The sequence below is a fragment of the Parasteatoda tepidariorum genome, chromosome 4 (assembly GCF_982258835.1).
Source record: "Parasteatoda tepidariorum strain Cologne lab strain chromosome 4, Ptep-v5.0, whole genome shotgun sequence".
NCBI classification, from domain to species: domain Eukaryota; kingdom Metazoa; phylum Arthropoda; class Arachnida; order Araneae; family Theridiidae; genus Parasteatoda; species Parasteatoda tepidariorum.
In genome coordinates, this window is record NC_141758.1 from 108613359 (window position 1) to 108638303 (window position 24945).

The window sequence follows — 24945 nt, forward strand, 5'->3', positions numbered from 1 at the left end:
AATTATAAGAAGAAACTGTACTGTTACCTCTAAAAATGTTTTTGAGCTTATGAAAATTAGTGAGACAAATAACTATTTTGTGAACAAAAATATTATATTGTAGCAATCACAAATTAAATTTATAACATTAGAACGCATTCGAGCACATGTTTTATCGAACTGTTGAAAAATTCTAAAACAAAGCTAGATTATTTGAAAAGTTAATTAAAAAGATATACAAATGAATTCTATGTGTCACAGAATCTCTTTGTGATAACATGTGTTTATAAGTGATGGCCAACTCTTTTTCGCATATTGGTGTTGTAAAACTTCAACATTTTGTTTTCAAAGTTTGTTTCTTCAACTGTTACCTATGTTAAAATGTAATTTTAGGTAAAATGTACTTTTACTATAGGTTACTGTATATATATATATATATATATATATATATATATATATATATATATAACCGTTAAAATGAGGAAATTGGAAGTCAATATTCTGTATTACAACATGGCCCTATATCTCCTCTTAATATTGACCCATAATATTCAAACTGAACCACGTATTATATAACCGGGGGTACTAGTGTACCCTGTAATCATGTGCATGCTAATGTTATCATGCATATTGAAATATAGATTTTCTTAGTAATTAATATTTACCGAAAAAAAGTTTTATAGTTGGAGTTGAGCTATACTTCCTAGAAGAAAGAAGACTTCTTTAGTAGTCCGAAAGTAATGACCATTATCCCCCACTGCGCAGATTAGTTGTCCGAACGTAGTGACATCCTTCTTACCTCCACCTTGCTGTTTATGTTCGTCGGACTACTAAATTGATCCTTCTCTCTTCTTTGAGGTGTTGCTCGACAAAAAGACTGCAACTAGCGCACCGTCGTTGAACAGCCGACCCAATTTTTGGGTATACGACTACTAATGTTCAACTACGTAGCCTTGTAATTTTGAACCCAATCCGAAAGACAAGGGAACTCCTGGATCAGGTATTTTGAGAAATTTGCCTTTGTGGAGGATTTTTTGATGGAACTACACATTTGCGTTACATGGAGAGGCAGACCACGAGTACCTCCTACTATTAGCCTACCGGCAAAGGGACTCTAATCCACGATCCGTCTACCACTGAGGATATTTCACGTCAGCACTGTGGTCGGTGCAAGCCGGATGCGGAATTCTCATCGTCCAGTCATCGCTGGGATTCGAATCCGGTTCTCCTGATTGGAAGGCGAACGCTCTGTCCCCTGAACCATGGCGGCTCAACCACCCTGCTATGAAATACAAAGAGAATAGAGAAACACTTACCACCACAATTAAAAATTTTTCTAACGGCTGTTGTTGTCAAGATTTCTCTTCTTCGCAGTGTGTCCGCTAGATGACCACCTACTGGAACTATCATGGTCATCACGAGATGGGGTAGAGCTCCCAACACACCTGACTGTCACAATAGAACACATTTTTTTTATTTATTAACAATAAGTTATTTTTAACAAGAGTAGGAAACAAAATATTAGCCTTAAGAAATTTTGATCAGATTTTCACGATGTCGGTCCGATTTCAAATATGCTTATTAATTAGAGCTAATCATCAATTAACAGGCTGTGTAGAGTTTTTAAAAAGTGCTTAAAGGTGTTTATTTTCTATTTCCATTTTTAAAAGGCCTTAAAGGTACTTTTTTCATGGGGTGTTATTAAAAAGTGCTTCATTTTCACTCTTTGAAAATGAGATATTTTTGTTCTTTTCCATGTTGATTTTCGCCACGTATTATGGAAAAGCGTACTTTTCACATTGTTCTGTTTAACGCTTTCACAATTCATTCAACCACAATCTATTTCGGCGTACCGTCTGCCCATAGCGTATGAAGGCGCCAACCCTTTTACATGTTTGATGAAATACTTGCGAGTTAACATGTGCGTCGACAGAGCTGGGTTCGGTGAGATTATTGCACTCGCATGCGCAACTCTGCTGCATTTTGCAAGTTTATCTCGATTTCAGGTTTCATTTTCCACCCTCTGATATCGAACCGAAAAATCTCTCGATCATTTTATAATGGCTAATACAATCAAGAAAAAGAGTTCTTTTTCAGAAACTAGTTATTTAATCATGATCATCTAAAGTCTTTGAAAATTATTTTGCATTTTGTTAATGTATATGGTTCTTAAAAAAATTTTTTGCGTGCTTAAAAAGTGGTTATTTTTTGTTAAAAAATCTGGCTACGCACCCTGATTAAGTTATAGAATTAGAATAAAATATAAGGGAGGAGTAGCTATCGAACTAAAAATTATAGTTCTAAATAGTTAAGTCAAAGGTTTGAGAACTTAAATATTAATTTCACCTTTTGGGGTATTTCGTTACATCTCCTGAACTTTTCGAATGAGTCGATATTTTTTTCACACAATTGTAAAATTGAATACAAAAAAAAATATTTTATTGCTACACATAAATTCTCTTAAAAATTTAAGGTTTCTTAACGATATTCTGGCGCCCTCATCACTAAAGATTTTTTTTTTTTTTATCTCCGGAAATCTATCTCATCTAATATATATAATTCTCTTACGTGGCTCCCAAATTTTGGATGTATTTCTTTTCCGTCGGTGGCAACGTTTGCTTTGTTTTGTTTACGTTACTATTTCTCTTACACGGCGAATCGACAAATGATTGCAGCTGAAAATGTCCCATACCAAATCTAGCTGAGGTGGCTCAAAATATAACGCTTTTAAAAACGGAAACTTAAATAACCAGAGAGCATCAGCTGCGGCAATCTCATACTATTAAGCTAGGTAGAAGTGAGTAGTCTTTGTCGATAGATCTCTATTTTAGTATTTTGTCGAAAACGCTTTTTTTCACGAATTTATACATTACGAATTTATGTGACGATTTTTGATTTATATCACGAATTATACTATAGCACATTTCTAATAGGTTTAACGAATTACATGTCATTTATAGTTAAATAAATTTCAATCTCGTTTTGGACAAGTTCTAATCTAAATAATGTATAAGTAAATAGTTTATGATTTTGGAGTACATGCATCAAGTGACAGTTGCTGCGAAATACAGTCAGACCTCTATTTAACGAGGTCGCTAAATCCCGATAGTAAGTTCGTTATATGGAACATTCGTTAAATACAAAATCATCTTTTGAAACACAAAACAGGTTCTAAATTCATAAACACTAGACATAATTAAAATAGCAATTGCAAACACTTTTATCATGTATCTACTATTTATTTTATAAATCTTAACGATAAGAGAATGGAGCAAAGCATTATCCAGTATATGCTACATACATTTTCAACTAAAAAAAGGTAAATTTATGCATAAAATTATAACTGCATTTATTATAAAAATAATTTTAAACATATATTACCACATGCATTCATAAGTTTAATGACTACTGATAAAATCCGTTCATTTTGTCACAGTTTTTTGCTTGAAATGCAAACAAAGAATAAGGAAAGGGATTTTACTGCTTTCTCTAAAAGTTAAATGGCTACGAAAAAAAATCCAAGGTCATTTCAACCCATCAAATGGGTTAACAAGCTTAAAATGTTTTGAAATATTTTGGGAAATACTGAAAGTGAATCTCAAAGAAAAGTTCGTTCAATAGAAAATTCACTTCGCTATTTGGAAGTTATTTTACGAAGAAATTTCCAAAAAGTTCTTGGTACCTCGAAAAAAAAAATCGCAAAATAGAGAAATTCGCAAAATGGAAGTTCGTTAAATAGAAATCCGACTGTAGTTACAGTGTCCTTTTAAGTACTAGTCTACATTATTAATTTTTAACCCTGTTTGTCTCCATTACTAACCCATAAAATCTCAGTCTACATTATTACTTTATACATTATTTAAATTATTTACTCTTTAGCTCTAGTCTGCATTATTAGTGAATTACCCTTGTTCTGAAAGTCTCGGTCTACATTATTAGTCTATAACCCTATATTTTTTCATTATCAACGCCTAAGTTTCTATAACATCTAAAAGTTTCTCCAACTTTGGAAGTAATACGACTCATTTACGCAATTAGTTCCATCTCAAGTTTCAGTCGACATTATTAGCCTCAATCCTTAAGTGTCGCCATCTTAAGAGACAATTATAAACTGAAAAAAAAGAGAAGGATAATTTACCTGATCAATGTCGAAGTGGAAGACCTGCTTGAGATAAGTCGGCTGGGATAATAGTAACATATAGAATGTCCAACTTCGGCAGAAATTGGCGACAACGATTGCATAGACTGGCATGGAAGTAAATATACTTTTCCAAGGAGTTGTTCTTAACTGGAAGTTAAAAAAGACAATATCATGAGGAAATAGAACAGATATCAAGTTAAACTTTAATTTGCTGAAATTTTTGTTTGAATACCTTACTCGTCGGTAGTAAACTGACCGAATTTCTAATCTGACTGGGAGATAATAAAAATTTTAATGAAAATAGCGTGGTCAGATAACAGTCCTGTAAGTGGGGTGAACCGAATTGTTGCAAATCTTTGAGCGGTGAAGTAGATTACCAATATTAAGAAGTATGTAAAATGCTTAAATTGATGTCTTCTTTTGCTTCAATAGACTAAATGTTGTCAAAACTTGACTGAAAACGCTTAAGTATATGGAATCCGATACATTTATTTTGTATATCGCTCATTTGGTGAAACAATGACGTAACTGCAAAATCAACCTAAATAGAGTAATTATCAGTCCTAACCTAAATAGAGTAATTTGTTTCACCAAATTATATACTATTAAGAGATATATACTATATAATAGTATATGAACGATATACTATTATATAATATCATTTGGTGAAACAATGACGTAACTGCAATATCAACCTAAATAGAGTAATTATCAGTTACGTCATTGTTTCACCAAATGAGAGATGTATTTCTTATTTTATATAACCGCTGTTAAACTTCCGACCCAATTTTTTGGGCTTACGACTTATAATGTTCAACCTTGAAATGTTGTAACTACTAATGTAGCTTTGTTATTTTGAACCCAATCCAGAAGACAAGGAAACTCCTGGATCAAGTATTGGACGAACTTTTCATGGAACTAACCCGCATTTGCGTTACATGGAGAGAAAAACCACGAAAACTTTCCATGGTTAGCCTGACGGCAAAGGGACTCTAACCCTTGATCCGTCTACCACCGAGGATATTTCACGTCAGCATTGTGGCCTGTGCAAGCCTGATGCGGAATTCGCTGGGATTCGAACCTAATGATATTTTTTTCTTCCGAGAGTAACGATCTTTTGAGGCGAAGGAAAAGAGCATTCCCGCCCCCCGAATAAATAGTAGCAAAAAAAATAAAAAAAACAGTAGAAAAGGTAATTTTACTTTTACCCATTACTAAGAAGTGAAATAAATAGTATAAATATAATATTGAAATTACTGATTTTTATTCTAAACATTTAGTTGATAAACTTGCAGTATCGCGAAAAAGCAGACAAGATACCAATTTTGTTCCCTTTACAAAATAATCCGTTAATTGGGCAAATAATAATAAGTTACAGTTTTTTAACACACATTTTTGTTAAAAAATTTAATTTATATATACTTTGATCAATACATATTTTTTAATATACTTTCGGTCCATCCTAATAACCAGTTAGTTGACATTCAGAAATCTGCATTTGCAAAGTGAAAGAAATGGTTGGATCGGAGCCCAGATGGCAAAATAAGGTTCATCTTCACTCAACAAAAACCTTTGAATGTAAACCTAAAAAAGGTTGTTATACGGTTTACGTGTAAACCTTGTAACTTTAAAGCGATATCTGTGACAATCTGCTCTATTCTACGCACATTACCCTCATCCAAAACATTGGAAAAACAACCTTCTATATAAAAACCTTAAATTGAGGTTTGATAAGGGTTTTCAAGAGTGAAGAAATCCTTTAATAAAGCTAGTATCAAGATGAAAGTAATCTTAAACCTAGGTAATTATAAGGTTTTTTTTCGCGAAGTCTTGCATGCTCGGCTATAATCCACCTTGTCATGAAATTTTAATGGACAATGCAATTTGATCCTATCACTAGTGTGACGTCAGCTAAAACGTCATTTTAGACCTAAGTGACGATACTTTTTAAAAATGCTTTAAAAAATAATTTTTAATCCTTTTAGGATGAAAGGTTAGAAACTGCAATATTTTTGCTTTATTGAAAAAAGGTTTTTAGTACTAACATTTTCGTGACTATAAAAATGAAATTCCGTCACATGCTTTCTGTGAAGAGTACTTACCGTAGGAAGGGTGCTGGAAACTTTTCCTATGCTGTTCTCGATGTAAATAAGCTCTGCTTGAGTGATGGTCGGGTGTGTAGAGGGTCTCTCAAAGGACAGCCACATCCAGAATACGTACCAGATTATCCCAAAAGCGCCTTACGGAATAAATAATTAAAATTTTAACAATCAAGTAGAAAAATAATATCAACAAATTGTAATTGAATATTAATACTATTATAAATAAAACTAACCAATATATCTGCAACTGAAACCTAGACCTGCTTTCCTGGGCAATTTTCAATAGTTACCTTTTTTTTTTGTAGGATTTTTCACTGTTTGCAAATACCACAACGACTTAGCATGTGTCTTCGAAGCTACTATTTACTTATGTATACACTGTTAAAAATTCCGTGCCATGCTGCACCAAAAATTGGTATTCAATTGCTGGCTACATAAAAATGGATCTCAATTTTACCATATTTTGATATTTTCTCTAGCTACATATATCGGTAGGAGGTTGCACTAAAAGCAGATGTTTTGAAGAAACAAAACACCTGCTATCATTCTTTCTTTTATAAAAGCAGAAGATGGTTACACCATTATTAGGTATTTTTAAAGCGTACAAATGCCGGCCAAGGTTGCTATTTACCGCAACAAAACTATTTGCCTTAAGTATGTTATTTTGTGACATACCTCTAACCGTTTTATACCATCAACCGAACTTAAAAAGGCAAAATGAAAGAAATGAACTTTAATGAAGGCAAATAAAACTACTTAAATAAGTTGGTGCTTGAAACAACATGCATGAGTCTTCCCGAGACTGAGTTGTAAGGCAAACATGGCGTCGTAAACAAATATCGTTCAATTTACAGTCACCGTCAAAATTTTGTGTCTTTTACCAAATTTTGGTGTCATTAGTTGCAACAGGAAGTATTTTTCGGTCATACTTCACAATTTATGGTGTAACTAAAATAAAATGATCTTTCATTTAACTAAACTTTGGGATAGTGAGAAACCTTTCACCAAATACTGGTTAAAGATTCACCGAGTTTTTTTTTTTTTACAGTGAGATCTTTTTTGATCTTGTACTGTTAAAATGGCCGATAAATTCAATAAAGAACATGAAGTGGTAGCACAAATATTAATTCATCGATTAAATTTAATTAATTAATTTTAGTTTTATAAGGGAAAAAATCGTCATTATTTAATAAAAAGTAACTAAAATAAATTTTTTTTTGACTTAAGTAGGAATTGACTTTAAGTTTATATTTTTTATATTTCTTGTTCTAACATTCAATTATTTAAAAAAAAACATTACGTTATTACTAATCAATAACTAGAGATATTACTTAAAAACAATTTTAAACTAAATATCAATGCATAGTTATTACCAGATATGACGAGAAAAAAAACATTCGTTGATAAAAAAAATTCACCAAATAATTTTTATGGAACGACATTTCATAAAACAAAAAGCTCTTACCATAAAAGTAGAAACATGCTTGCCAGCCTATTAGTTCTGTTAAGAAACCTGACAAAGGCATTCCAACTACTGCACCGGCGTATGACCCTACATTTCAAATACAATAAAATCATCATTTGTATGTGAAAATACATTAAAAGTCCTTTATAAACGACAGTTCTCAAAGGCAAATGGAATTGTCGTTCATTCAAGCTTGTCGTTAAAAGCAAATACAAATATTTAATGTTAAAAGAGCTAAATAAAAAACTAAAATAAAGGTTGGTAGGTATTTTTTTAATGACCTGCACAATGGGCTATTGGCGGTGGTCTGGAAACCATCCCTGAGGATGATCCGAAGACAAGCCATCACAATTTTGATCCTCTGCAGAGAGGATGGCTGCTCCGCTTTGGTAACCCGACGACCTGCGCGCGAAGTCGAGTACTTTACGGTAGAACAGTTTAATGAGGACCCATACCGCGCTCCCTCGGTCCCTATGTAAGCTGTTCAAAGTGGTCACCCACTCGCTTACTGATCACAGCCAGTGATGCTGGTGTTACTGGGAATCGACCAGTCCACTGCGGGACGATATCCTCTTGGATTTTGGAATACACAACTTTTGGACACAATTCTGCACACAACTATAAAATACGTTTATCCAAAGATAATTCCATGTAAAATATAACTTTTTGTTAATATTTATTGTTTTATTTAATAAGTCGAAATTTTTTTAAATTGTAAGGTATGCGCTTTTTACATAATTTTAAGGGATATAATTTAACATGACAAAATACAAAATTTAAGCGAAATCAGTAGGAAGAAATTAAATCTGAGAAATTGAATTTTAAAAATATGGCTTCTTCCAAAATTCGATTTCTCAGGAGCAATTCGACCGATTTTCTTCACATTTTGTATTTTGTCTTTTAAAATTACACCAGTTAAAATTATGTAAATAATTGCATGCCTTACAATTCAAAACTTTTTCGCCCATTATTAAATATAACAATAGAAAATAATAAATATTTGCTAAAAGTTGTATTTTTAATGGAATTATCTTTGGATAAACGAATTTTATAGTTGTGTGCAAAACATGTTTTAATTCGATTAAAAAGCTCTCGAGACATGGCGAAATACGTAAAAAATAAAATTAATATTAAGGAATCCAAACTTTGGACCGCTTTTTTGACCAAACTATGAGGATCATATTTCCCATATTGCGGCTAACCCCTATATTTAGGGGTTCAGGAAATCGAATTCGTCGAAAAAGAGGTATGTTCATTCAGAGATTTCGTAACTTACAATATCGTCTGCACTAAATAATTAGCATACTTAAAGTCACCCATTTCGAACCATTAAAATTGAGTTCTAGAACGTTAAGTTCCGATCATTAGATCAAAAGTTATTCAGGGTGGTCCGCTTTTTGTTTGCTAATGTCATATTTTAGTGTCATAAGGGATGCTTGCAACAAGGAAATGGGCTCTCCTAAGAATGTCAAGGACTCTTTGTTCTTTTACTATGTGATGGTGGCTACCACAATCTCCAGATTTAAACACTATTGAGCATTTTAAGGATGCAGTTGAAAAAGTGTTTCGACATCTATGAGGATCATTCAAATGAAACCTGGTCAGTCCGTCTAACTTTGCATTAGACGTAATGGGGGGCCATGTAACTGCGTATATGGTGGCACCATCTATTGGTAGAGAAACTGACTCAAATCGCAACGTTTGACGTTGCATAGCGACAGTATGGTTGTACGCAGAAGAGAAGATGATCACACAAGTTATCGTCCATACACGGCCAATGCGATGAAGACGACATTGCAGTAGTTTCGGTGGGGAACGCTGGAACATTCACCATACAGTCCAGATCTTTCACCGTGTGACTTTCATGTTTTTGGACCTCCAAAACAAGCTATTCGCGGACATCGATTCACAACGGATGACGAAGTGTGTGACTGGGTCCAGGCCTGGATCCGACAGAAGCCTACTAGCTTCTTCAAAGGTGTCGCAATGGGATAAATGTGCCAACAGTTTTGGCTACTACTTTTGAGTATGTGTACTGTGTATAACTGCATTTGTGAGTTAATAAAATCGTTACATTACACTAGTGACCAGGTTTCATTTGAATGCCCTCATATATCCAAAACCATCTGGTCTTATACTATTAGGAAATGATATTCAAATGTCATAAATAACATATTTACGCCTCGTAGAACATTTACCACGAACATAGGGGTGATCAAACGAAATTGAAGGGGTAAGCTGACACTCAGTCTATATTTCTATTCAAACAACATTTTCTTTAGTTTCTTAATTTTCTTTTACTATGAGTTACATTTCGAGAGGAAAATTTTGTGTGGAGACTACTAAAAACTTCACAATTTATCTGTTCTACCTCTTAACAGGATTAAAAAGAAAATTGATTCAGTTATCTATAATTGGAAGGTAAAGAAGGTTTACCGCAAAACGCCAGAGTGGCTAACCGACTCCTCTCCATTGGTGGAGCCCAGTGTCTCCAGATGCCATGACAAGCAGGATATGTTACTCCCTGAAACAAACACACATTATATATATATATATATATATATATATATATATATATATATATATATATATATATATATATATATATATATATATATATATATATATATATATATATGTAAATAAATACAAAAAGGTCAAAAAGAAAAAAAACACAAAGAAAATTAAGAACGTACCTTGCGCACATCCATTTTCTGGCCCATCCTTGGTAACTAACAAATCACACGCACTTCAGTACTGCAGTAAGAACGCACTATAAACAAAATCCCTCTATTTACGCTTTTACCTCAATTTGCGCTTTTGCGAAAATATTTTAAATCATTCTAGAAAAAATTCCTATTCATGTAAGTTCATTTTAATTCGCTACTTCGCTTTATTTTCTGTTCTTACGAGATATTTTTATTTGATGCCTTATACTTTATTTGTCGTAAATTTTTTGTAAATTTTTTTGAGTGCTCTTCACACTAATGTATCGATATATTTTGCTTTGGCTATATTGATACAATATTAGAATGCACTCCTTTTTGCGGATATAATCGTATGAGCTGATGAAAAGATTATATATTTTTTACCGGATTTTTATAAATTTTTTTCTTTCCGGATTTTTATTATTATTATTATTTTTCTTCATTCTGTAATTTTTCATTATTCTGTAATTTTTTCCATGGTTTTCTCTACATTTTGAACTTATATATATATATAGCACAATAAATAAGCTACAAGTATATAGAACTCATAAAATAAGCTCAAAATGCAGAGAAAACATGGAAAAAAATTTGCAGAATAATGGAAAAAAGGAAGAAGAAAATTATTTAAAAAAATAAATAAATAATAAAAATCCGGAAAAAAGATATAATCTCTTCAACAGCTCAAGCGATTATATCCGGTAAAAGGAGTGCTTTCTAATATTGCATCAATAAAGCCGAAGCAAAATATATCAATACAATAGTGTGAGGAGCACTCACAATTTTTTTTTTAAAACAAAATATAATAGAACACATTAAGTAATGAATATTACTTAAGAAACAGAAAATAAAATGTAAAGGGAAAAACAAAACATAGCATAAAACGAAATCTATAAAGTGAGTGGCGAATTCAAATGAACTTACATGAACGAGAAAATATTCAAGAATGATTTAAAATATTTTCGTAATGAGATTCCCAGATTTCAAAATATGAAAACAGAAGCGCAAATTGAGGTAAAACCGCAAATAGAGGGATTTTATATTATAGCGCGTTCTTACTGAAATACGTTTGATTTGTTAGTTACCAAGGATGGGCCTGAAGATGGATGTGAGCAATGTAATATTATACAGGATAATTTAAAGAAGCTAATAATTAATAAGGTTGATATTTAATTATACAATTTTAATGATTTTAGAAATCTACTTTTATTTAAGAAAAAGAGAGAGAAACATGAATTGCCTGTTTTGCACACATTTTATGCCACGGATTTGCACGTGGTAAAAATTATATAAATTAACAAAAAAGTGTTTAGTGAGTTTATTTGCAATAACATATAATTAACTCAATAATTTTCAATAGAATTTAATTACTTTAGTTGGTATCCATTGTTTTTTTTAAATCAAATTTTGAAAGAGTTTGTCGATTTGTTTTTTAGATAAATAAACAATCTCTTTGAAACTGATTTCAAAATCTCAGCAACAAAGGGAGATAGATGAATGAAACCAACGGTAAGTTATGAAAGCTGTAAAAATTCTATTCAGAAATTTTTGAATTTAGTTACAAAAGTTGCCATTAGATAGCGCATCGAGTCACCAATGACCAGAGTGAACTGTTCTAGCATTAAAATGCAAAGGGAGGTTTTTGTACCAAATTAGGTTTTTCAAACCATGTATTCTATTAATCAATAACGTGTGTTTCTGATATTGGAACATAGCAGGTTAGATTATAGTCCTACGGCAGTTGTTTTCTTTTCAAGAACTCTGCACAGCGCCATTTATTGACAAATTTTGAAACTAAATTCCAAAATTTCTGCAGAAAAATTTTATAGCCTTCACAATAGAAATGCCGTTTGTTTCTATTCCTTTATCTCCCTTTGTTGCTGAGATTGTTATTTTTGAAATTAGTTAGTCCTTTCTGGACACTCTGCGCTTACAGCCCTCAAAGTTATTTTATGTGTCAACCTTTGCAATGCTGTAATCCAGTTTCTGTTCCAGCTGAATTGGATGTTAGTACTTCAAGACCAAATATACCCACACATGTGACCTATGACGTCAGCTGGTCCTTTGTAAGTAAAATGGCGCGTTGAAGTTGAGCTAAGCTTTCCACATAGGTTAAAATCTTAATTAAAGTTAATTAAATACATGGCCGCATCGCACATTGCATTTGTTGAAATATAATTCTTTCTCGTCTAACGTCTTTCATTCAACTTATATTTATTATTTGTTTATGTATTTTATTGTAATCATTATATATTTTTATTTTGCGTATCTGGCAACTTCGATACATAATTAGTTTGATTATGTTCTACATTGCTTCATGCCTGTCTTTGTTTTGAGCAGAAATATAAAGTGAAAGAATTGAAATCTTTGTGAAAGAATATAGAATGTGTCACTTGAGAGAATTGATACTTGACGGGCTTGTCTTATTTGAAATAGAATGGAAAGAATAGTTGCTAACGTAAACAAATGCCACGTTTCAACAACCAATCAGAATCGAGATTAGCTTTTTCTCTTGTGTTAAATTTTACTAACATGTTAGTAGCCAAATACGGACAATCATTATTCTTTTACAAAAATAAGGAAAAAATATATTAAGAACGATCATCAAACATGTAAAACAACATTCTATGCAAAACTAGATAAATTAAAAGAAATGCTAAATAAGGAGGAACTAGTTTATTATTTATAATTACTGCCTGAGTATATATGATGATCAGCCCTTTAATATATATATTTAATATATATATCTTTTCTAAAAAGTTACAAGTTTCATGAAACAAAAAAGTTTGCAAAGTTTGACGAAATACTAGTGAGTAAAAGAGAGTGACAAACATCAAGACCAGTTTGAATGCATGATGAAACATTGGTTTACTTCTCGAATTCTCTCTGTTTTTTTTTCCGTCAGTCAAATAGGTTTTGATATTTTAGTCTTGAAATCTTCACCAGTGATTCGTTAAATTACGATTTGCTTGAGTATTAATTTGAAACACCTAATATGTTGATTATTTTGATTTTATTTTATCAACCGTCGTTGGTCGGCTGACCCAAATTTTAATGTTTACGACTGCTAATGTTCAACTATGTAGACTTGTAATTCTGAACCCAATCCAGAAGACAAGGGAACTTCTGGATCTGGGTGAAATTGGCCTCGGTGGAGGACTTTTTGATAGAACTAACCCGCATTTCGGTTACGCGGTGAGGAAAACCTCCCGCGGTTAGCCTGACGGCAAGGGGACTTTAACCCCCATGATTCGTCTACCACTGAGGATATTTTACGTCAGCACTGTGGTCGGTGCAAGGTGGATGTGGAATTCGAATCGACCAGTAATCGCTGGGATTCGAACCCGGTTCACATCATTAGAAGGTGAACTCTCTATCTCCTGAGCCCTCACGGCTCTTTGATAAGGACTTTTTTATTTTATTTCATATCTTTTTTATTATCGTAAGTTGAACAGCCGACCCAAAGAGTTTATGACTACCAATGTTCTACGGCGTAGCCTTGTAATTTTTGAACCCAATCCAGAAGACAAGATAATTCCTGGATCGGTACCCCCAGAGGTATTGATTATGGGAACATGAAGGACTTGGCGACTCGACAGATTTAACGCGCGACAGTCACCATTTACTACACGGAGAGTTTTCGGCCTGCGAGGATCGAACCCACAACTTCCTGGACATGGGCCCAGTGCCCTACCAACCAGGCTATCCCGGCCCCAGCCCTCAAGGATTGTAGCAAAGATTTGCATTAATACAGAACATTCTATATATGATCTGATTAGCTGTGATTTTTTTTTGTTTATTTATTTATTTTTTTGCAGCATTGGCTGAACAAAAAATCGTTTTTACTTCACAAATTATTTCAAGCTTTTGCGTAACAAAATAAATTCTTGACACAGGCATATATATTAGAAATGAGCTCTAACTTTTACTTTACAACCACTGTTACAATATAAATTGCAGCCATTCGAAACAAACGCCAACTCATTGCCTCACAAAAGATACACTATACGCCATATATTTCGCCAAAGAACAATGTTAAAGGACTTCATTCTCCTTTTCATCGTAAGGATGGGGGGGGGGAAGGGGGCATCGCCAAGGGAGGAACAATCTCGAAACTCCGGAAGTAAAGAAGTAATCATATACATAGAGGAAGGAAGTTCCATAGAGATTGTCTGATGACAAAGCTTTTATACAGCGAGTCTAGACAATATAATGTAGTCTCTATTGTTCTTTATGGAAATCGAATAGCAACGGTTAAAAGTGATAGTGTTATAAATATTGACTTGGAATTCAGAATTTAATCTAAATAATTAAATGAGAACTTTGTTTCATACAGTCTCTGCCCAAACTATTAGACGCACTGTGAGATTCGATGCAAAATCTTAATTATCACGTGAGACTACACAGCCTTATTGTTTTTAAGCGGCTGGAACCGGTTTGCCTTTGTTTATGTTCGTGAATATCAATTGGTTAATATTGTAATGCAATACGTTAAAAATAAATACAAATAAGAAGTATATGAAAAATCTCGATTTTAAATCCATTACAAGTTTGTTTAAATATAAAAGTATTGCTTATAAATTCGTGCAAACAGAATTAAAATGACAAACAAGTGTTTCTTTGGACTAAGAAAGCAATTAAGATCAAGCCTAATCAGTCGAAAAACTAAAATTAAAATTTGTAAGACTCTTATTCTAGCTGTATTGCTCTATGCAAGTGAAACATGGACACTAAACGCAGACACTCACTCAGCGTACTCTAGGTGTTTTCGAAAGGAAAATCCTGAGAAATATTTTTGGCCCAGAACAGGAAAGAGGCTGCTGGCGAATCATATACAACTTTGAATTATATAGACTCTATGGACAGCCACAGATAGTGCAGGTCATCCGAAGCAACAGAATAAGATGACTTGGCCATATTCGGAGAGGTCCAGAAAATAATGCAGTCCGAATCGCCACCTTTAAAAATCCTTCGGGCTAGACGAAGACCTTCTACTAGATCTCTGGATGACACTGCTAAAGATCTAAAAGTATTTAAGATAAACAACTGGAGAAAAGTCGCCATGGACAGGAGGCGTTGGAGGTTACGTGTGGTTGAGGCAGCTAAGGCCTGTAAGGGGCTGTTGTGCTGAAGAAGAAGAAGAATATAATACCTAATATAATAAATATTCTATATTTATATAATATATCGTCCGATTTATCCAATCCTCGAATTTATATTATATATCGTCTGTTTTAACCAATTGATACAAGAACGTATAAATAAGTGCAAACCGGTTTCAGTCGCATAAAAACAATAAAGCTGTATAGTATCACCTAATAATTAAGATTTTACATAGATTCTTATAGTGTGTTCAATAATTTCGTCAGGGACTGTAGCTCGTTAGTTGAATCGTGCTTTTCGGTGCTCCTAAAAAAGGAATTTGGCGAAGGTCCTGATTTTTAAAGTAATAAGTATAAATTTTTGTTTAAATAAGATTAGTTTTTAATAATCAATTTGTTCGTTAAAATTTTGAAGCTTCTAAAAAAAGGGAAGATGTTTGGAACTCTCATTAAAAAAAGAAGAAAAAAATTAGATTTTGTGAACCGATTTTAATTAAAAAGTTTTAGTTCATCGAACAATGAAATATATATAATTTCACCCTTTTCTTAGAGAATTACCTTTAAAAAAAGGATAAAAGTATATCTATTTTGCTAACCGATTTAAAAATTTTAAGTTCTGAAGTTTCTTAAAGAAAAGGAATGTATGTAAAAAAAGAGCTGAAATTTTTTTATTTTATTGAAACATTTTAAAATTTAAAATTTTCTTAAAAATGGAATATCTTTAGTGTACTATTTCTAAAAAAACGTAGAAAAATTTATTTTCTCTTTTATTAACCAAAGAAGAATTTTATTTTATTTTATAGAGAGTTAGAGAGAAACATAAGTAGAGATAAGTAGAAGATAAGAGAATAGGAGAGAGAAGATGAGTAGAGACGAAATTTTTTTAATCGTGTAAGTAATAAGGAACTAACGGAAAACATATTTTAAAAAATCCTTATTTTGCTTGAAATATTTCCTAATGCAATTATTATTATAATTTTTTTTTGCCTTGTTGCATACGAAAACCCTCTAATTTTTTTTTTTGACATATTTCTGCGCTATCTATTATTATAAAAATAACGATAAAAAAACAGCATTAAATCACTATTTTTTAAATGTCGTACAAAATCAATTTTCGCCTGCTTGTAAGATGCAAATTACCATGCTTAACAAAAGCTGAAAAAATAGCTTTAGCATCTTTTCAAGTGCAGTGCCTTTGTATTTAACTTTTTTAATTTTCTTCTTAACTAAAAAAGACTTCAAGCTAAGAAAAAATGGACTCGTTAATTTTTTCTTCTTAGTTCAAAAATTAGCTGAATTATAATAGCATTAAAAAAAACTATAAAACTTGTTTATCCAAAGATAATTCAATACAAAATATAACTTTTTGTACGCACTTATTGTTTTATTTAATAATAGTCGGAAAAATTTTAAATTGTAAGGTTGAAAATTTTTTACATAATTTTAAAGGATAAAATTTTATGTGACAAAATGCAAAATTTGAGCGAAATCAGTCGAATAACTCCTGAGATATCGAATTTTAAAAACAAGGCTTCTTTCAAATTCAGGAACAATTCGACCGATTTTGTTCAAGTTTTGTATATTTAACTTTCTAAGCAAAAAAGAGGATTTTAAGATAAGAAGAAAAAAATGGACACTTTCATTTTTTATTCTTAGTTCAAAAGTTAGATGAATTAATAGCATTAAAAAAAAGAATTAAGTTTCGAGGAATTTTGTTATCTTCCGTTACCATAGCAACTTAGATGATCACTTACTTCAGAACGTGTACCCGGAAGCTTAGGTTCCTGTAGTAAGTGGGCGAGAACACCAGATAGGCGTAAATTTCGACGGCCAACGAATCAGGAACAGTCTTACATATTTCACGAAATTCTTTTATTGTCAATCAATGTGATTGGGTAGAAATATGTGTTTTATAGCTTATTCTCTCAATTTGAATGGAATAATTTTATAAAGAAATAAACTTCAAGATTTTGGCATCATTTTTCTAATTGTCTGCTTTTGACTTAAAAATTTTTTTTAAAAAAAAGTTGTGATCGCCTTATTACTATCACTGGATACCCATGGGTCAATTGCTTTTTCTTTCTGTATTGACTCCGTTAAACGCCTCAACATTTCAAATCACAGGTTGCAAAAACTGTCTCAATGGATGTTTGTCGTCGGATTGAACTGCCTATGTACGTGTTTCAAGACGTCACAAAACACTTTTCCATCTTCATCATTCATATTTATATTGAAATCACCGTCGAGCCAGTCATTATAAGTCAATAATAAAAAGAATGTAAAAATACTTTAAATTATTATTATTATGTAAATACATTGAAAATGCCTGCTAGAGAAAAGAAAAAGAAAAACAGCAGCGGTCGCCTTAGCAACGCATGCAATTACGACGCATGCGCACTGTTTACTATTTCTATTGAACACAGTTGAAAAGTGTGAGGACGCAATCAAATCAAATCCAAACCAAGATTTTTGGATTTTGCCAATGGCTAAAAACATTGACTGAAATATCAATTGGGTATTTGCACTTCGGGAAGAAGAAGACCAAATATATCCATACATATAACCTATGACGTCAGCGTTTGCTGATCGTCAATTAAAAAAAAATGGCGTGTCAAAGTTGAGCTCAATTTTTCCACATGCGTTAAAATGTTAATTAAAGTGAACTTAATTAAATACAGGGTCACTTACAGGCATCCCATTTAATGGGTATATTTTACGAGAACATTTTATGTGAAGATTAACTTCACGTAAATTACGTACACTATTTCACTTCCGATGATCCAACGATTGCCTAAATATAAGTCTCAATTCAAATACTATTGTCTTAGTCATATAAATAATAATATGCTTTTAATTGGGTTCTCACAGCTCGAGAAGAAGTGAAGTGATCAAGCTAAACCACGTGATTTATATTAGATTTAATTGGATGCCTGAACTGCCATTAGATATCTGCTATTTTTATTTATTTATTAAATTTTTTTTGCGGGTCTAGGCACCTGTTATCATTACAGATTTAGGCATCAATTAATGTTCAAAGTTTCGGCACTAGTTATTTTTACAAGTTCACATAAATAAATCTAACATCACTATCATTGGTAATAGTATGGTAAAGTAATGAAATCAATATAATGATAATTAGTATGAAATAACACTAGACTAAATATGAATAATGAGAAAAAAAAACTTACCTCGACCAATCCTTGAAGTACTCTAACTACTATAACTAATCCAGGACCAACTCTTGCTGCTCCCGGCAACAACATGTTCAAACACGATGAAACAGCAATGGCTGTGCCGAATACCCTGTAACAAAGAAGAAAATGTCTCAGGAAAAAAAAAACTTCCCCATATTATAAGCCATCACAATTTTGATCCTCTGCAGAGGGGATGGCACACCCGCTTCGGTAACCCGACTACCTGCAAGCGAAGTCGAGCACTTTACGGTAGAACAGTAGGACCCATACCACACACCCTCGGTTCCTTTGCAAACTAATCCAAGTGGTCACCCACTCAGTTCTATTGGAAATGTAAAGCTGTGATCATTCGACAGCTTCAATGAATACAAATAATTATTTAAAGCAAACTTTTACTTTTCGTACTAATTTTGCTAAAATACCCAAAATTTTAAATAGATACCAAAAATTTAAGTAGGAAGTTGTCGATGGTAACAGAAATTTTTTTTTTTAAATTTAACACAGAATAGGAAATTAAACCTGCGGTACTAATTATGTGTTAATAGAATAAAACATTTTGTGACCTTTTAACTGAATGATTTTCAGTTTGAATGTCATACGCAAGAAACAAATAGCGATTACAGTTGTTGTTGTTGTCGTATGTCATTGTGACAAGTGGTGCGATTGTTCTTGTTTTCCAGTGGCGCCATCTATTGCCCAGAATTTGACTTCTCACACACCCATTCATACATCCATTCATTCATCCACAGATCGTAATTTTGACCTGAATCAGAGAACGATCCATCTCCAATTCAGTGCCCTTAGAGGTATTGATTTGCTATGGGAACATAGAGGACATTGTGACCAGACAGATTTAACGTGCACCAGTCACCATTTACTACAAGGGGAATCTTCGGCTGTCTGGATTCGAACTCCCGTTCTCACGAACGAGAGTCCAGCTCACTGCCAACTGGGCTAAGATCGGTGAGTCAACCCTCTCCAATTAAGAGGAGATCATTTAAGTTGGACAGTACAAAGAGGATTAATTGAATGAACAAACCTGTTAGCTGGGTACATTGTAGCAAGGAATCCACCAGGAATTTGGGTGATCAGGTATCCCCAGAAGAATGATGAATCTATAACACCTAATGTACCGGCTGACCAGTTGAATTCTGGTTTCTAAAAGAAAGAGTGGAAATTAAAACAAATGCATTAACATGTGGCGTTAACTATCACTACGATTATTAAATATCAACTCACTACTATATGAGACATGCTAACTTGATTCCACCTAGAAGTACCTCTTAATAGTTGAAGGTTGGCATTGTCTAATGATCTAGCCCCCACATTGGTGACTAACGGACGTGATTACGACTACTTCGATTGATGGTCGCCATAGAACAGTTGACTTGCTATTTGTGACTGCCTCATGGTCCTCCTCGCGCTGTTGCTTCTCAGTCTCATTTATACACAACGGGTCCTACACACACTCTACTGCTAATAGCAACACAGGAATGACCACAAACACAACCATGAACTTAATACAGCTCTCATGGCTAAAGCTCAAAACTCGGTGACCATAATCCAGCTCTCCCGTTCTTTCACAAATACGGCAATTAAGTGGTATCCGTTCACCGAATAGATGAACGGAAGATAGATGACTTTTGATAGATGAAGTTTGGCATTGTCTAATGGACTTTCCCCACAAACATAACTAATAAATATTCTTTGTTTCTTACTATATATAAAATTCTAATGTCGCCGTTTTCTTTTGTTTTCGGTACATTTTTATTAGCAGGAAAATCACATGGTAGGATCTAGTTTTCCTACGTTAATTTTCATAACTGTTTGGTTGTCACCAGCATAAAATTTATATAATTCGTAAAGGTATTGCATCCGTAATTTAAAGGTATTTACCTTCACTGTTGTTATTACGTTTTTGTTTTTGTTTGTTTTCCAAATTAAGAGTTTAAGAGGATTGTCTTTATCATTATTACTGTTAGGATAACGTATTTCTACGTTGCATTTTAAGATAAAGTTATTCAAATCAGTGTCTGATCGTATTAACCGTTTAACAATTATTATTCGTAGGTGCAAAATACATTATATACTATTATGAATTGCGATTAAAAAAAATCCGTTAAATGATTTAGAACTTAACTTTCAACTTCATGCACAAAAATTGCATTTTAAATATACATTCGTTTGTTTGGTAAGAAAAAATATTAAATTACAGTTGTGAACTGTCCAAATTTGTTATAACAGTATACTACGTTTAATTTTAAATGTTATTTCAAAAACTGGTTACTTAGAAAAATTATTTATGTTCACCAATAAATCTTAATAGTCTCATAAGGGAGGGAAATATTTTTAAGTGGAGGCACAAGTGTTCTTTTTTTTTTTTTTAGTAGGTACATATATTTTTAGTTGAATAATTTCAACTGATTCAAGCCAAGAAACAGCAATTGCGAAGCAATCATCGGGGTTGATGAGCGTCAGCAGACAGGGGACTTAGCCCCGTAGTTCAAAAATAAAAGCGTTCAGTAATATAATTGATAAATAAGCATATGCACGATATTCTAACGGATTTTAAAACTTTTAGGTTAAGAAAATGGTTAGGGTTCTTGTAACAAATTCATGTGATAGAGCATACATTTTTATATTCCTAAGTTTCTGCTTTTAGTTCAAAAACTCTTTGGTAGATGGAGCTGCAAGTAATAAATTTGTAATTTAAAGAAAAGCAATTAAAAATAACATCACTAGTTTTCAAAATCTTTCAATGAAAGAAAACTTTAAGAAAGTTATTTAAGAAGTATCTGTTAGAAGCCTCAACCATATGTTTTAGTGGGCAGACGAAGAACTTGCAGAGACCGATAAAACTTGCGAGACTGATAACCGAGAGGTCAATAAAACTTGCAAAGCCACCTGTCGGGCTCTGCAAGAGCGAATCTCAGGTACTGTAGGAAGGATAATTTATGCCCATTTCTTATAAGTTTTCAGCAAAAATTGTTATTATAATATCATTTGTTATCCCGTTATAATTTCTAAAAAAATCAGTCTAATTTAGAACAAGCCGTAAGAATCCTCTACATAGCATAATAATGATTACTATGACATGTATTGCTTAATGATTACTATGACTCTGTAATTAAAAATTCTATTCATTACTGCAGTCTTCAATGCAGTTACATATTTGAAGAGCGTAGTAAAGAAACATAATACATGAAAATATGTTTTAATAAACCTAAATAATGTAAACTAATGATTATTTAATAAACCAATAAACAAATAAAGTAAAAAAAATAGAAAAATTTAATGGGAAAAATTTCTATATTTTGACTACCATAAAATGGTCACGATTAACAGCATAGAATGGTTTTAATTAATATTGATAAGTTGAACTCACACAAGCAAGTTTTGCTTAAACTAAAAACATAAAATTCCCAAGAAGCGCAACAAATAATAATAGAAATAAAATTTTTAAATATGTCGGTTTATAGGCTTCAGTTTTGAGCATGATTATATATCGTTGATTAATGTAAACCAATGATTATTTAATAAATCAACAAACACAAAGGAAGTTTTTAAAAAATTAATGGGAAAAATTTCTTTATTTTGGTGGTGGTCACGATTAACAGCATAGAATGGATTTTATTTAGTTTGATAAGTTGAACTCATACGAGTTTTGCTTAAACTAAAAAAGTAAAATTCCTGAGAAATAAAAGAGGAAATTTAATTTTTAATTGTGTCGGTTTATATGCTTCAGTTTTAAGCATGATTATATATCGTTGATTAATGTAAACCAGTGGTTCCCAACCTTTTGTGGACCATCGCCCCCCTCTTGGGGTTGACTGACACTTATCGCCCCTTTCTCTTTTTGCTCAAAAAAATATTCATTGTTGCTTGTGAGCAACCAAACACTGAAAATATGCTATGTTATTTGATTTAAATTGTAATGCAAATAGGGAGGCACATTTATCCTGTCATTTTTAATAATTAAAAAAAATTGTGCATCTTTTTTTTTTCAAAAAGAAATGATATTTAAAACGGAACAATCAGAACAAAAGTACATTTTTTTAAAATTCATATTTTAATGTAATCAAGAAAAAGTTAAAACGTTAACAACTAAAATTTGAGAAAAAAAAAATGAAGAGGGAGAAAGTACATTTTTACCACTTCAATGACTGCCCTGTGCTTGATGTATTTCAAGTTAAAGCTTGAATGCCAAGTTTTATGCTCGTCAGATTTAAACGCGGTTCTTCTTTGAAGCAAATGTCCAACCTATCTCCTTGATTTGTGAGCAGGTGGAAGACAGAACTAAATCCTCTCTCCACTAAATAGGTTGACGGGAACGAGATGAGAAGCAGCTCAGTTTGTTTCCACAATTGTGGATAAGTGTCCATAAGCTTTACCCAAGCTAACTCGTAACCGTATTTTTTAAAGACGACTTTAGCCTCACCGTCATACTTCAAATCTTAAAACTCAGTCTACTAAGAGGAAGTGAGCTTATCCACAACTTCAAAAGAGAAAGGATCGAAAATCCAATCCGGAATTTCTAATTTCATCAAATCTTTAAATCTTGATTCCATAACTGATAAAGGTGATCAGTAAAAATTAAGATTTTATTTTCGAGAATCTCGATATCTGCCATTGAACACTTTTTAACAGTTGAAAAGCATTAGCTCTTTGCGACCAATGTTTGACTTGTAGATATCAAACTTGGCGATGAATGAAGATATGATTCCCTTAGCCTTGATAATGTTCATTTTATTTCCTTGAAGTTTTACGTTGATTTCATTCATTTTTTCAAAACTATGAGTGAGGTACGCAGTTTTCAACTTGCGTTGCTTCAAACTCTCACTTAAAACAGGATCAGTGGTGTCGAGAAACTCGGTAACCGAAACCAGCAATTCGAAGAAACTGCTCAGTTTCCTTTTGAAAGCCATCTCACAGCTGTATGTAGGAGCAGGAATTCGAAATTTAATTAAAAATTAATTAATTCAACTCAAATTTACCTTCTTTCAGAAATTTGATGAGTTTTGATTCGACGTCGGCGGCCATCTCATCAATACGCCTGGAAACAGTATTATTGCTCAGAGGAACAGAGTGACTTATCAGATTTCCGCCTGTAATACCAAAACGTATGACGAAAACGATCCTGCAATTGATTTTTTTTTAATTTTTAACTATCATAATTCTTTGTCTACACCAAAACCATAGGTTTCATATATATTTTCAATTTCAATCTCAAATAGCTTTTATTATTAATATTATTAGCAATTTTTATCTTTTGAATACTCGTCGCCCCCCTAAGGATTATCGCCCCCTTGAGAAGCTCTATCGCCCCCTTTGGGGCAATCGCCCCCAGGTTGGGAACCACTGATGTAAACCAATAATTATTTAATAAATCAACAAACACAAATGAAGTTTTAAAAAAAATAATGGGAAAAATTTCTTTATTTTGGTGGTGGTCACGATTAACAGCATAGAATGGATTTTATTTATTTTGATAAGTTGAACTCATACGGGTTTTGCTTAAAATAAAAAAGTAAAATTCCTGAAAAATAATAGTAGAAATTTAATTTTTAATTGTGTCGGTTTATATCCTTCAGCTTTGAGCATGATTATATATCGTTGATTAATGCTGTTTTACTTATTTACCCCGTTAGGGCTATTCAGCTAGTTACTCATACTTTAATATAAGATGAACATCAGATTAAATTCCAGCTGAAGCAATAAAAAAAGTTCCATCCAACTAACACATTATTGTAACAGTTTTCGACTAAAAGAAACTTAGTATATAGTAATTTAATAATGAAACAATAGATGGCGCAGGTTATTTTAGGGGACCTCTCTCAGTTTTGTTTCCAACATCAAATCTTCCCTCACAGAAATCATCCCATTGCTTTTAGATTTATTTATTTTATTTTATTCCACAACAATCATATATTTTCATCAAGACTGTTTTTATCCCCAACAAGATCCCCCCCCCCAGTTTCTCCCCTTCCCCATCTTGATCTGGCTTTATCCCTAATGCACTTTAGATTATCGCGTATTCGAAGAGAAAATAAATGCATTACTCGAAAAAAGGGGAAGAAAAAAAAGTCCCTCTTGTCTGGCTCCCAAAAGACTTAAAATGGAATAGCGGCAATGACTGATCTATTGGATGTTGTTGTGTATTGGGATTAAGTCAGTAAGTTGCTTTTCATAATGTGGGATCAGTCAAAGAAAAATTCTATTACTCAATCAGTTTTTTTTTAAAAATTTTATTAGTTGAG

The 24945-nt window shown here is 32.6% G+C and overlaps 1 protein-coding gene across 3 annotated transcripts in view; it reads right to left on the reverse strand.

Annotated features, from left to right (window-relative positions):
- The window catches only part of LOC107442570 (vesicular glutamate transporter 1), a 222713-nt gene that overhangs the window by 10816 nt on the left and 186952 nt on the right, over positions 1-24945 (reverse strand). For all 3 annotated transcript variants that reach the window (XM_016056165.4, XM_087161900.1, XM_087161899.1), the window contains 7 exons: positions 19728-19846; positions 18683-18797; positions 10124-10211; positions 7688-7774; positions 6223-6359; positions 4118-4267; positions 1296-1428 (listed from right to left, as the gene is read on the reverse strand). In XM_016056165.4, the coding sequence (XP_015911651.2) occupies positions 1296-1428; positions 4118-4267; positions 6223-6359; positions 7688-7774; positions 10124-10211; positions 18683-18797; positions 19728-19846 (829 nt within the window). The remainder of the gene's footprint in view (positions 1-1295; positions 1429-4117; positions 4268-6222; positions 6360-7687; positions 7775-10123; positions 10212-18682; positions 18798-19727; positions 19847-24945) is intronic.